At 42.8% G+C, this 14,748-nt stretch overlaps 1 protein-coding gene across 11 annotated transcripts in view; it reads right to left on the reverse strand.

Annotated features, from left to right (window-relative positions):
• Nucleotides 1-14,748, reverse strand: part of HEATR6 (HEAT repeat containing 6) — a 130,617-nt gene that overhangs the window by 89,928 nt on the left and 25,941 nt on the right. For 10 of the 11 annotated variants that reach the window (XR_009537777.1, XR_009537775.1, XR_009537776.1 and 7 more), the window contains 8 exons: nucleotides 11,177-11,532; nucleotides 10,155-10,277; nucleotides 9,512-9,598; nucleotides 6,115-6,249; nucleotides 5,172-5,294; nucleotides 4,312-4,436; nucleotides 3,551-3,647; nucleotides 295-499 (listed from right to left, as the gene is read on the reverse strand). Coding sequence is in view for 4 of the 11 variants with exons in the window: in XM_060135651.1 (XP_059991634.1) it covers nucleotides 295-499; nucleotides 3,551-3,647; nucleotides 4,312-4,436; nucleotides 5,172-5,294; nucleotides 6,115-6,249; nucleotides 9,512-9,598; nucleotides 10,155-10,277; nucleotides 11,177-11,532 (1,251 nt within the window). In the remaining 7 variants the exon portion in view is untranslated. The remainder of the gene's footprint in view (nucleotides 1-294; nucleotides 500-3,550; nucleotides 3,648-4,311; nucleotides 4,437-5,171; nucleotides 5,295-6,114; nucleotides 6,250-9,511; nucleotides 9,599-10,154; nucleotides 10,278-11,176; nucleotides 11,533-14,748) is intronic. The other variant, XR_009537779.1, reaches the window with a different exon arrangement.

The following is a 14,748-nucleotide window of genomic DNA, read 5'->3' on the forward strand; positions in this document are numbered from 1 at the left end:
AACTGAGATTGTACTGTAGAAACAATTTTCATATCCTGTTTTAATTTGCTTAACATCAGAAGTATTTTCCCAGATTACCAAAAACTTTTTGTAAACATAACTTTAAGTGGCAACAAAGTACCTCTCTGAATATATATACCATGATTTATCTCACCTTTCCCCTAAACTGGGGTGTTCAGTATGTTTCCATTTTTTAAAACATTATGAATAATACTGTGGCTTTACAAACAATGCACACTGGTGTGTGCTGTCCAAAGAGGCCCTCCACCAGAGAGAAGAGGGAGACATTCTTACCTAAGGGAAGAGCAGAATTTTTAAATACATTCCCCATTGCGTAACAAGCATTCCATCGGACTTTCATGGCAGCCTCAATTAGAACAGTAGAAATTAGGGCCTGGATAGCCTCCTCGATGATTTCAGCAAATCTGGGTTTTTCTATATGAGATGGTTGCAGAAAATGAAGCAAATTTCCAAGGGCCCGGACTGCATTGCTTTTTACCTAGAATCAAACGTAAAACATGCTAAAGACATGTGTCAGAATGTATAATTTCCACCTAAAAAAATCCAGGATGCCCAAGACATCTTAAAGCAAGAGAGATAATGAAAAATTCAGCCTGTAAAGGTGCAAGTTCTTAGAACTCGGCAAGGTCTTGTGTGGTTAACATCCTGAGCCATCAGAGAGGTCAGGTTCTGCAGAGCTCCTCGCCCTGATTTTTTTAATGTTAGACTGGACTTCAGAGAGGTCCATTTTCCTTGTGGTACAGAGATGGTGTGTAAGGCCCAGGGGCAACAGGACACTGGTGGTTTGCAGTAAGGCTTGGAGGAAAAGCTAGGTTTCATAATTCCAGTCAATACTTTTCTGCTAGACTAGAGTCTCAACCTTTGCAGCATACTAGAATCATCCGGGAAGCTTTCTTTTTAAAAAACCAATTCTGACTAAATTAGCCTGATACAGGGCTTCCCAGAACCACTGTACTAAATTAAGCACTTGCTATCGGTCAGGTACTATGCTAGGTGCTATTAAAAAAAGGCATCTTGTCAATGGAACAGGAGAGAAAGCCCAGAGATAAACCCACGTACATATGGTCACCTTATCTTTGATAAAGGAGGCAAGAATATACAATGGAGAAAAGACAACCTCTTCAATAAGTGGTGCTGGGAAAACTGGACAGCTACATGTAAAAGAATGAAATTAGAACACTCCCTAACACCATACACAAAAATAAACTCAAAATGGATTAAAGACCTCAATGTAAGGCCAGACACTATAAAACTCTTAGAGGAAAACACAGGCAGAACATTCTATAACATAAATCACAGCAAGATCCTTTTTGACCCACCTCCTAGAGAAATGGAAATAAAAACAAAAATAAACAAACAGGACCTTATGAAACTTAAAAGCTTTTGCACAGCAAAAGAAACCATAAACAAGACGAAAAGACAACCCTCAGAATGGAAGAGGGGCTTCCCTGGTGGCACAGTGGTTGGGAGTCCGCCTGCCGATGCAGGGGACATGGGTTCGTGCCCCGGTCCGGGAAGATCCCACATGCCGCGGAGCAGCTGCGCCCGTGAGCCATGGCCGCTGAGCCTGCGCGTCCGGAGCCTGTGCTCCGCAACGGGAGAGGTCACAACGGTGAGAGGCCCGTGTACCGCAAATGGGAGAAGATATTTGCAAACGAATCAACGGACAAAGGATTAATCTCCAAAATATACAAGCAGCTCATGCAGCTCAATATTAAAAAAACAAACAACCCAATCCAAAAATGGGCAGAAGACCTAAACAGACATTTCTCCAAAGAAGATATACAGACTGCCAACAAACACATGAAAGGATGCTCAGCATCACTAATCATTAGAGAAATGCAAATCAAAACTACAGTGAGGTATCACCTCACACCAGTCAGAATGGCCATCAGCAAAAAATCTACAAACAATAAATGTTGGAGAGGGTGTGGAGAAAAGGGAACCTTCTTGCACTGTTGGTGTGAATGTAAATTGATACAGCCACTATGGAGAACAGTATGGAGGTTCCTTAAAAAACTAAAAACAGAACTACCATATGACCCAGTAATCCCACTACTGGGCATATACCCTGAGAAAACCATAATTCAAAAAGAGTCATGTACCACAATGTTCATTGAAGCACTGTTTATAATAGCCAGGACGATGGACACCTAAGTGTCCATCGACAGACAAATGGATAAAGAAGATGTGGCAAATATATACAATGGAATATTACTCAGCCATAAAAAGAAATGAAATTGAGTTATTTGCAGTGAGGTGGATGGACCTAGAGTCTGTCATACAAAGTGAAGTAAGTCAGAAAGAGAAAAACAAATACTATATGCTAACACATATACATGGAATCTAAAAAAAAAGGTTCTGAAGAACCTAGGGGCAGGACAGGAATAAAGATGCAGATGTAGAGAATGGACTTGAGGACACGGGGAGGGGGAAGGATAAGCTGGGATGAAGTGAGACAGTGGCACGGACATATATATACTACCAAATGTAAAATAGCTAGCTAGTGGGAAGCAGCCGCATGGCACAGGGAGATCAGCTCAGTGCTTTGTGTCCACCTAGAGGGGTGGGATAGGGAGGGTGGGAGGGAGATGCAAGAGGGAGGAGAAATGGGGATAAGTGTATATGTATAGCTGATTCACTTTGTTATACAGCATAAATTAGCACACCACTGTAAAGCAATTATACTGCAATAAAGATTTTAAGGAAAAAAAAGGCATCTTGGAATCCAATGAGGTATATGTAACAACTTCCATGTTACAGAAGAAATTCACCTTCGTAGAAGTTAAATAATGCACCAAAGGTCACTTAGCTAGTAACCGGCAAGCCAGGATTTGAACCATGTCTGCCTGACCCTAAAGCTTAGGTCTACATTTTTAAAACTTAATAGTGTAACAGGGAATGTTCAAAGCCAAGCTGCTCATCTTTCTGACTTGTCTATTCTACTTAAAGATTTTTGGAAAAAAACAGCTACATGGACATATCATGGAGTAGTCTTACAAATGGCACTGACGGGCTTCCCTGCTGGCGCAGTGGTTAAGAATCCACCTGCCAATGCAGGGGACACAGGTTCGAGCCCTGGTCCGGGAAGATCCCACATGCCACGGAGCAACTAAGCCCATGTGCCACAACTATTGAGCCTGCGCTCGAGCCCGCGAGCCACAACTACTGAAGCCCGTGCGCCTAGAGCCCGTGCTCTGCAACAAGAGAAGCCACCACAATGGGAAGCCCGCACACCACAACATAGAGTAGCCCCCACTCACTGCAACTAGAGAAAGCCCGCGCGCAGCGACAAGCACCCAATGTAGCCAAAAACAAATAAGTAAAATAAATAAATAAATTTTAAAAATAAAATAAATGGCACTGATATTTTTCATGAGACAGGAAAGAAACTGTACAAGTGTGGAGTGTACACTACATACCCTGAGTACACCCTCAATCTCCTATGAACAGGGATAAATTTGGTGGGATAAAACTATAATACACTAAGTATCTAACTGAAAAATATTAGGTTTTGCTGTCAGTCTACCTTGTCTTTATCCTTGGATGCCTCTATAGCTGATCGCAGCATCTTCAAGAGCAGGAGGCCAGAGAATTCTTCCTGGAAACTTGGGTCTGGTGTTTCCCTGTCCCATCCAAAGCAGGCAAAACATGTTAAAAGGTAAAGCCCAGTTAAATATAGACACGTACAAATTATATTCACTCAGTATAACTATAAAAACAGCTCCACAAATCTGTTCAGATTATACCAAGAACTTACAGTTTATACCTTTTGACCTAGTAGGTCCACATTCTTTTGGATGTAACCAAAAAGAATATCTCAAAATGGAGAGATTTCATGCACGAAAATGTTCAATGCATATAAAAGCCTAAAATAACATGAATGTTCACTTACAGGGTAATGGTGAAATAATCATCACATAGTGCTGACTGTGTAATAATAAATACCAATTTATAAAAAGTCAGTAGAAGTCAGGAGAATGCTTATACATGTTATATGTTAGAGTTAAATGACAAAAAGCAAGATACTTGTGTATGAATAAAGCAGTCGCCTCTGGGGAGGGAAACTAGGGGATTAAGGTAGGAGAAAGGCTTTACACTGCATACCCCTTTGTACTGTTTGAATTCTTTTTTTAACCTGTGAATATATTACTTAAAAAAATACAAACACAATATTTAAAAAGTAGGGCAACCATTACTAAGGTTTTGGTTTTATAATAGGGCTCAAAGATATCCTCTTGGGACCTTAGGCTTGGAAGTCACCCAGGAGAAATGAGCTGAGTCACCTACATGTTGACAATCAGAGTGTCTGTCAGGTTGCCTAGGGACCAGGCTGCTTTGGCCCGGACATTAAGAGACTTGTCTTGAAGTGACATCAATATTGCATTTGCTGTGTCTGCAACAAATATGACATCCTGTAAGATAAACAAAACAAAACACTGTAGTCACTTTAGGAGTTCACACTGCTACCTTGAAAATTCTCAAATTTATTTGCAGATAAAGCTGTAAGCCTTTACCACAAATCTCTGTTTGGAAATCAAAATTCATTTACTCAATCTATTTACTCTTCTTCTTATATATTACGATTTGGACACTCATTAAAATCCCAGGGGAAGGTCTCCCACGATTCTGGTATGTGCCATGCACACGCAAGGAGCCTGCAGATTTTGCTCTTGTGAACATCTTATAACCCAGCCTGCGACAACTGTCTGAATTCTGAGCTTGGCTTGATTTCCACCTCAGGAAGAGATGTGGACAATGAAACACATTTCCAAAACACATCCTGTTCACTTACACACTTCTCAGAGAGATAAAGGTCACAAGTAAGAGTGAAGGAGAAATTTATTTCCTTCTTAATAAAAACTCTTAGTTTTCTAAATTATTAGTATCGTATGGTAATGTCCCATTTCATTTTTTCCAATTATCCATTGATTTAAACATTTACTGTTTTAGGGTCCTGGCCAGTGTGCAAAATCGTTAAAAACAAATGAACTACAGGCAGTAGCATATTTTAGTAGCAATTAAGGAAACCAGATTACAAAGCAATTTAATTTCCTTTACTGTCCAACTCAGGAGCTCTATATCCACCAAAGAGAGTAAGAAAATGGACTGTAAAGAGGCACAGTGGAGCTACACAGGCTCACTCTGACCTGTCTGAGACACGGAAAAAGCACGTAGACCCCAAGGGCCCGAGAGGTCGCAGCTTTCACTAATCGGTTCTTGCTGTCATTCAGCCCCAGCAGCATGGTGATGCACAGGATCTGCCTGTCACTCTGCAATGAGAAAGGTTGGCCAAGGAAAAGTGCGAATGAAACAGCCATGAGCCGATACCTTCGACAAGTGACTGTGACACACCTGTGTTGAATCCACATTCAGGAGTTGACCACAACTGAGCCCTTGAGGTTAACTTGGCAGAGAACAAAGGTTCAACTCAGATCCAGTTATCATCTGAGTACCCACTCGGGGCAGGGGGACACACAGCATCGTGATTACATTTAACCTCTACCATCGTGAGTCAGGTCACTTTATTCTCCTACTTTAGTCAAGCTGCCTTCCTTATAAAAACTAATTTACATAAATAAGAATGGAAGCAAATGCCATTAAGGATTAAAGGAAGTAGCAGTCTGAACACTATGTGTGTTGGGCACCAAGCAAGGCGTTTTCACATGCTTCATGTTATTACTCACATCATTTACATTTTATAGGGGATAAAACTAAGTTTTAGAGAAGTTAAGATAACCAAAGAGCTAGAAGGTAGAAGAGCTGAGATTCAAACCAGCTAGGATTTAAATCCAAAGAGCTAGGATTTTCTAACTTTTGGATTTGAAATCTTTCTGAAATCTGACCTCAAAGCCTCTGCTACTTTCACTTCTCTCTCCCTGCCTTCTACGCACAGGGAGTAAAAGCTCCTCTGAGGCATTAAGATTTCAGTGCTGCTCCCCACTGCCCTCACCCTATGCTCAAACAGAACATGCACCTTCTCCTCAGAGATAATGCTGAATACTGGTTCAAAATGAAAAACAGTCAAAATCAAACTCAAGCTCTCATGCTCAGAGTCACAAATTAAAGATGATAAAACACCCCTAAGGTTACCAGCAGATTGCTGAAGGCTTCTGGCAAGATGGAAGACAGGGCATCACAGGCGCTCGCCTGCAGAGTCGGATGCTCTGAATTCTGCAGGGCTCTGGGTAAAGGACCGTTCAGCATCACAGTCCAGAACATCACCACCTGGAACAGAGGCACAGTAACAACTGCAGCCCAAGAGACAACAGTGGAACCAGCTAGACACTAAGACTACCACTAGTAACCACAGTGATGAAAAGTTTTTTCCTTAACGTAGTAGCTTACTATAAATACTTTTACTAGTACTTCTTCCACAGCAATGAAAGGAACTTTAGAAAACAACTAATTCAATGCTTCCATTTCATTCATTAGGAAACTACAGTGTGGTACAGTAAGGCAGCAGTAGTGATGATGATACTGGGAGGAAGACGAAGATGAGGATAGCAGTAACAGCAGCAGCAGCTGTTTTTCAGAGAGCTTCCCATACGCCAGGCATTGTTCTAAGTGTTTTACACATATCTACTCATTTTAATCTTCAGCCCAACTAAATGAAGAATATATCCTTATCTCCATTTTCACACCAGGAAACTGAGGCAGAGAGAGATAACGTAACTTGCTAGTGGGCAGCAGAGCTGGTCGAGAATCAGATCAAATGACACCCAGCCAGGGCTCTTTCAAACCTCGAGGGCACAAGGGTCGGGGTCCCAGAGCAGCCCAGAGGCCATGTGCCTGAGTGCAAGGAGCACGGGATCCAGAGCAGGAGCTGGGGTGGAGTTAGCCCTTCAGCTTCTGCTTCCAGTCTCTGCAGCCTCAGGCAAGTCACTGAACCGTCTAAGCTTTGGTTCCTCTTCAGTAAAACAGGACAAAGAGATCTACTTGGCACAGTTTGTGTGATAATAAAATGTACGACTGTGTAAAGTCTCTAGCACAGTGCCGGATGTACAGTGGAGATTCTTAAATTTAACAACAGGCTCTGTTTTCAGCACTTTGAAGAATTTTCTCACTTCAATGCCCCTCAAGGTAGGCATCTGCAGAGTACCTTTAACAGTCTCCTTCCCATGCTTTATAAAAACCCTGGGATTTCATGCCCCATGTGCAAATCTGTCTGGGGATTTGGTGTCTCCATTTCCTGCCCCTTGGACTTAGTCCTCAGTTTTGTCATGCACTCACACACCAATTCTTTCGCCCCACAATCCTAGCTCCTGGACACCCAATCTGGGTCCTCCTGCCCCAAACCAGAAGAATGTGGACAGGTGTGGTTGCCAGCCTCCAAGATGGCCCACAGTGATTCTCACCTCCTAATGTTCAGGAGGCCATCCGCTCCCACACTGACTAAGGCTGACCTGTGTAACTAATGGGGTATTGTGGGAATGACAGTGCAGAACTTCTGAAACTAGGTTATAAAGATTCTACAGCTGTTTTGCTCACTCTCGATTCATTGCTATAAGGGAGGCCAGCTGCCTTGTCAGGAGAACACTCGAGCAGCCCTCTGGAGAGGTCCTCATGGGAAGGAACTGAGTGAGATCTGCCATCAGCCAGCACTAACGTGCAAGGTATGCGAGTGATCACGCCACCTTGGAAGGAGCTCCTCCAACCCCCGTCAAATTCGGCTGACTGCAGTCCCTGCCAGCATCCTGGCTGCAGCCTCATGAGACCTGAGCCAGAACCATCAGGTAAGCTGCCCTCAATTCCTGGTCCACAGAAACTATGTGAGAGAATAAATGTAGGATATGGTTTTAAGTTGCAAAGTGTTTAGGATAATTTATCACTCAACAGATTAGTAATACAGAAAGTATACCCCTTTTTTACATATGAAACAACACTTAAGTGCGAACAGTTAAGAGTCTTGCTCAGGGCTTCCCTGGTGGCGCAGTGGTTAAGAATCCGCCTGCCAACGCAGGAGACACGGGTTCGAGCCCTGGTCTGGGAGGATCCCACATGCCGCGAAGCAACTAAGCCCGTGCGCCACAACTACCGAACCTGCACTCTAGAGGCCGCGAGCCACAACTACTGAGCCCGCGTGCCACAACTACTGAAGCCCACGCACCTAGAGCCCGTGCTCTGCAACAAGAAGCCACTGCTATGAGAAGCCCACGCACCACAACAAAGAGTAGCCCCCACTCAGTGCAACTAGAGAAAGCCTGCGTGCAGCAACAAAGACCCAACGCAGCCAAAAATAAAAATAAATAAATTTATTTTTAAAAAAAGGAAAAAAAGAGTCTTGCTCAAAGTCACTTGGAACAACGGGAGAAGTCTGGATTAAACCCAGGTCTGTCTGATAGCAAAGCACAATGCAACTCCCTGCAAACAGTGACATTTCAGTTTTAGTGGAAGTCTAGGGAAGGGACTAGAGCTAGACATTCTTTTTTTGAAATTTATTTATTTTTGGCTGCATTGGGTCTTCGCTGCTGCGCACGGGCTTTCTCTAGTTGTGGCGAGCGGGGGCGTCTCGTGGTGGCTTCTCTTGTTGCGGAGCACGGGCTCTAGGCACGCGGGCTTCAGTAGTTGTGGTGCACGGGCTCAGTAGTAGTGGCTCACGGGCTCTAGAGCGCAGGCTCGGTAGTTGTGGCGCATGGGCTTAGTTGCTCCGCAGCATGTGGGATCTTCCCGGACCAGGGCTCGAACCTGTGTCCCCTGCATTGGCAGGTGGATTCTTAACCACTGTGCCACCAGGGAAGCCCAAGCTAGACATTCTTAATTCTATCATTCCACCTAGGGTGATGGAAATTGTGAAGAGAAAAAGAATAGGCAGGATGAGGAGGGCAGAGGGAGAAAACATCCCTAATGTTGAGTTGATTTGGTTTTTGGCACTAAGTAGAAGGTTTTTTTAATGGGCTCACATGTTCCTCCTCCAAAGAATAACTGGCACAGTGTGGGGCAACACACACAAGCTCAGACCACAGAAATGAACGGGAATAAGGGGGAGGGCCCCGGCAGGGAGGGGCTAAGGGAATTAAGACTCACTGAGCATCTACTATTTGCCAGAGTCTTCACATTTCATTCAATCTTCCAAAAGTCCAATGAGTTAAGGATTTTTACTCCTCTTTACAACAAGGAAACTATGCTCATAGTCACATATTCATTAAGTGGTTTAATCCCATGCCTTCTGATTCCAAATCTTGGGCTCTTCCCACCATTCTAGTCTGTCTCTTGGGCACACTGTGTAACCAAACTAGGTTTTGTGGGGGGAAAAAAACCCCAAAAAACTGCTTCTTCCATTACTGGCTGTATGTTACACATAATCTTACCACACACTAAACTGCAAATAAACTGAAATGCAAATAAAACCTATTCATCCTAGATTATAAACCATAATTTCTGATATTGGAAGAAACCATACTCTCTACGCCACTTTATCACTGAGCCTCAAAATAAAACTGACTGAAGCACTAAGAAAAGAGAAAACCATGAATATACATTTACTTACCAAGCTGACTGGCACTCTCTGATCAGGTGCTATGGAAGAATCTGGTTTATACTGTTGTATTAAGCCTGTACCCAGTTCTTCCAGAAGCTGCCAAGATAAAAGAAATAGATTATCAGAGATGAATATTAGAACCATGGAGGTAAAAAGCCACTTCAGTTTGGAGATTACCTCAAATCAAGGGGAAAAGTAATTTCCAACTGATTTTCTTTCTTTTCTCAGAAACTGCTATCTCAGAGGCATTCTTTCCAGAAGCAAAATCACCAAGTATATATTTTTAATTTATTATCAAATCAATTCTTTGGGTTTACATGTAGAGCTGAAAATAGAGGAATGTATTGATATCACTTGCCTACCTGAAACCTCCTAAAGAAACTCAGAATTGATGGACATGCAGCTGAGGGAAGAACATAAAAGGAAGAGAAGAAAAAAGCACACAGCTTTTTTTTTCTTCTTTAAAATTGGGGTATAGCTGCTGTACAATGTTGTGTCAGTTTCCACTGTACAATTAAGTAAATCATCTATATGTATCCATATATCTCTTCCCTCCTGGATACCCCTCCCACCCACCCCCATCCACCCATCTAGGTCACCACAGAGCACCAAGCTGTGCTCCCTGAAGCACAGGGCTTTTAATGAAAATTACCTTTGCTCCATGAAGCTGGACAGATGGATCTGCCTCCCCCAGGCACTTGCAAATCACCTCTCCAAGCTCCATCAAGTAGACCTGAGTCATTGAAAAGTAGCCCCTTGCCAGATGAGCCAACACCTGCAAAGAAAACAGGGGATTAACCCCAAGACCTGAATGCAGGACTGCAATATCCAGAAGTGTTTCAATATTTCAGAAATCACTCACACTCAACAAGGGGCTGAAATCTGATGTTAATGAAATGAAGAACAACCATAATCTTCAATTAAGTATATCATAAAATTTTATGGTGCTTTATAATTTACAAAATGTGTTTCATTTAGATTATCAATATTATCACACTTAAGCCTGGGAACAATTTATCTACTGGTAGGTATTTATTGAGTATTTCAGCTGAAGAAACTAAGACTGAAAAAGTTAAAGGTTAAAGAGGTTAAAGGACATGTTCAATATTAACCAGATAATTAGCAGACCCTAGGACCAAAAAACAAATACTTTAATCTAGGGTGTACAGAAAAAACAAATATTTTAGTATTTTTAAAATATTACAGAAAAACAAATACTTTAATCTAGGGTGGTTTTCTTCCTTTTAAGGAGCAAATACTTTGTTGTCTCTAAACAGATATAATACCAAAGAGAAGTTTATAGAAAATTAAACATTTATTTAACTTTCAGATGCAGAAATCAAAGATTAACTCTACAACTTCCTTCAGAATTATTATATAATCTATTATACTGACCTGCCATATAATACCTGAGGTGACTAAAATGGCTTGCAACAAAAGGGGATGAATGTGATGTTTTACAACCAATCCCCCCCCACCCACTCCCCCCCAAAACAAAACAACAAACAAAGCATTCACACCTAAAGTGTGAATTCACACACAACTCCCACTAACACCAATGACACACTGCTTGGTTTGACCTTATTTTCACAGACTTACTCCTCAGGAAGTAATCACCCCATGAAGAAAGAATGATTACTTCCATTTCAGAGATGAGGAAATGAAACCTCCTACCTGTAAGGCCTCCAGTCGCAAGGGGAATGGCTCATAGGTGCTTCCTCCTGTGGAGCCAGCATCACTACCTGAACAGGCATCTTCCTTGGGCAGAACAACAATGGAAATGCAAAGTCGAATGAGCCAGCAGGGCTCTGAAGACACCTTTGGTGAGCTAACTGCGGCTTCTTCCAGAAAGGGTCCTGAAGGGCCTTTTTTCCACCAATCAGGAGGACTGACGTGAGGAGTGGCTGAATTGCTATTGCTGAGTCCAGAAGAACAGGGCTGTTGTAAAAGTAGCTGGACTTCAGGTAAAGGTGCGTGAGTGGACACTATGGCCCCCAATAGTGTGAGACTGGACACACGAACATTAACATCTGTCAAAGGAATCAAAAAGAAACTATCACCACAGGAACAGTTACCATAAGGATCATAACTATCTCTGCAGGCAATTAAGAATTATGGCTTCTTTGTTTAACCTGAATCTAATTAAACCTCTAGACCTAACTTCCAGTTTATGGGACAGAAGTGTAAGTTAACACTGTAAAGAAAATACCCAACAAACTGAGAGTAGGGCTTCCCTGGTGGTGCAGTGGTCGAGAGTCCGCCTGCCGATGCAGGGGACGCGGGTTCATGCCCCGGTCCAGAAAGATCCCACATGCCACGGAGCAGCTGGGCCTGTGAGCCATGGCCGCTGAGCCTGCGCGTCCGGAGCCTGTGCTCCACAACGGGAGAGGCCACAACAGTGAGAGGCCCGTGTACTGCCAAAAAAACCCCCAGAAAACTGAGAGTATACGACATACTGTAAGACAACTGGCTTGGACCCTTCCAAAATCAGTATCATAAAAGAAAGAAAAAGGGCCACAGACTACTAGAGTCAAAAAGACTAAAGTGAGGAGGCAGGACAAGACGGCACTGTAGTAAGATGTTGGGCTCTCTCCTCCCATGGACAGGAAAATTACAACTGCATAGAGAGCAACTATCTCTGAGAATGACCGAAAGACTAGCAGAGAAGATTTTCCATAACTAGGGATAAAAGGAAAAAAAAAGCCACATTGAGACAAGTAGGAGGGGCAGAGACATGGTTTGGCAGGGACCTACACCCCCACTGCTGTGGACCACAGGCAGGAGGGATTTCACAGCCTCAGAGGTCGGCTCTGAACCCCACATTGGGCTCCCCAGCCCAGGGGACATGCATCAGGTAGATGAACCCCCATAATGTCTGGCTTTGGAAATCAGCAGGGCTTACATCCAAGAGAGAGCCAGAGGGCTGCAGAGAATTAAGAATCCACTCTAAAAGGCTGTGCACAAAAACTCAGTCACTCCAGGTCCTGGCACACAGACAGCAGTTTGAAAAGTGCCTGATCATATGGGAAGGAGATTCACTAACTAATAGATTCATTGACTAATATTAAGGCGTGTCACCAAGAGGTACTGAGGAGCTGGCGAGTGCCACTTTAAAATTTTTTTTCTTGTCTCCCTTTCTACCTAGGTGGCCAGGCACTGGCAGGCACCAGTTTTTTTTTTTGGCTGCACCACACAGCTTGCAGGATCTCAATTACCTGACCAGGGATCCAACCCAGGCCACAGCAGTGAAAGCACTGAGTCCTAACCACTGGACTGCCAGGGAATTCCCAGGCCGTCACCAGTTCTGAATCTCCCCATCTAATTTACTAGCATCACTCAACCCGCCCTGAGTTCACCTGCGGATTCCACCCAGCTAGTGCTAATCTAATGCAGTCCCCAATTACAGCCAGCTGCACTGGGAACCAACCCCACCCCCTAGCACACCTGCAGAGAGCATGGCCCAGCCACAACAAAAGGGCACATGCAACCCACACAGGAGACACTCCTGGAGCACCTAGCTCTGGTGACCAGGGGGGACCATACTACTGGGCCTCACAGGACACCTTCTATACTTAGCCACTCTATCAAGAACAGGAAATGTAGCTGATCTACCTAATACATAGAAACAAACAGAGGGTTAGGCAAAATGAGGAGACAAAGAATTATGTCCCAAATGAAAGAACAGGACTAAACCTCAGAAAAAGAATTAAATGAAATGGAGATAAGCAATCTTCCAGATAAAGCATTCAAACTAATGGTCATAAAAATGCTCTCTGAACTCAGGAGAAGAATGGAAGGACACAGTGAGAACTTCTACAGAGACAGAAAACGTAAAAAAGAACCAATCAGAGCTGAATAAAATAACAAAAGTGAGAAATAGACTAGAGGAAACCAAATGCAGATTAGATGATACAGAAGAACAGATCAGCAATCTGGAAGACAGGCTAATGAAAATCATCCAAATGGAAAAGCAAAAAGAAATAAGAAAAATGAGGATAGTTTAAGCGACCTCTATGACAACAACAAGTGTACTAACATTCACATTATAGGGGTCCCAGAAGGAGAAGAGAGAGGGACAGGGACAGAAAATCTCTTTGAAGAAATAATGGCTGAAAACTTTCCGAACCTGGCAAAGGTTCGGTTCCAAGTCCAGGAATCACAAAAAGTCCCAAACAAGATGAACCCCAAAAGACCCACACCAAGACACATTATAATTAAAGTCAAAAGTCAGAGGGCTTCCCTGGTGGCACAGTGGTTAAGAATCTGCCTGCCAATGCAAGGGACATGAGTTCAAGCCCTGGCCCAGGTAGATCCCACATGCCGCAGAGCAACTAAGCTCATGTGCCACAACTACTGAGCCTGTGCTCTAGAGCCCACAAGCCACAACTACTGAGCCCATGTGCCACAACCACTGAAGCCTGCATGCCTAGAGCCCGTGCTCCGCAACAAGAGAAGCCACCGCAATGAGAAGGCTGCGCACTGCAACGAAGAGTAGCCCCCACTCACTGCAACTAGAGAAAGCCTGCGCACAGCAGCAAAGACCCAACACAGCCAAAACTAACTAAATAAATTTATTTTTAAAAAAGAGTTAACTAGAGAATCTTAAAAGCAGCAAGAGAAAAACAACTAGTTACATATGGAGGAGCCCCAGAAGATGATCAGCTGACTTTTCAGCAAAACTTTACATACCAGAAGGGAGTGGCACAAGATATTCAAAGTACTGAAAGGAAGAAAAACCCTTACAACCAAGAATATTCCCTCTGGCAAGGCTCTCATTCAGAAATGAAGGAGAGATAAAGAGTTTCCCAGACAAGCAAAAACTAAAGTAGTTCATCACCACTAAACTGACCTAACAAGAAATGTTAAAGGGACTGCTTTAAACAGAAAACACAAAACTATAAGTAGAAATATAAAAATTATGAAAGAAAAAAAAATCTCACTATAAAGGCAAACATATAGTAAAAGTAGTGGATCAACCAACCATATAGGTACTATGAAGGTTAAAACACAAAAGTAGTAAAATCCTATATATCTACAATAATTAGTTAAGAGATACACAAAACAGAAAGATGACATCAAATACATAAAACATAGGGGTAGGGAGTAAATATGTAGTGCTTTTAGAATGTGCTCAAACATAAGTGACCATTAACTTAAAATAGACTGCTGTATACCAGGTTGTTATAAAATAACCTCATGGTAACCACAAATCATAAAACAATACTAGATTAACTCAAAAAACAAAG

The sequence above is a fragment of the Lagenorhynchus albirostris genome, chromosome 20 (assembly GCF_949774975.1).
Source record: "Lagenorhynchus albirostris chromosome 20, mLagAlb1.1, whole genome shotgun sequence".
NCBI lineage: Eukaryota > Metazoa > Chordata > Mammalia > Artiodactyla > Delphinidae > Lagenorhynchus > Lagenorhynchus albirostris.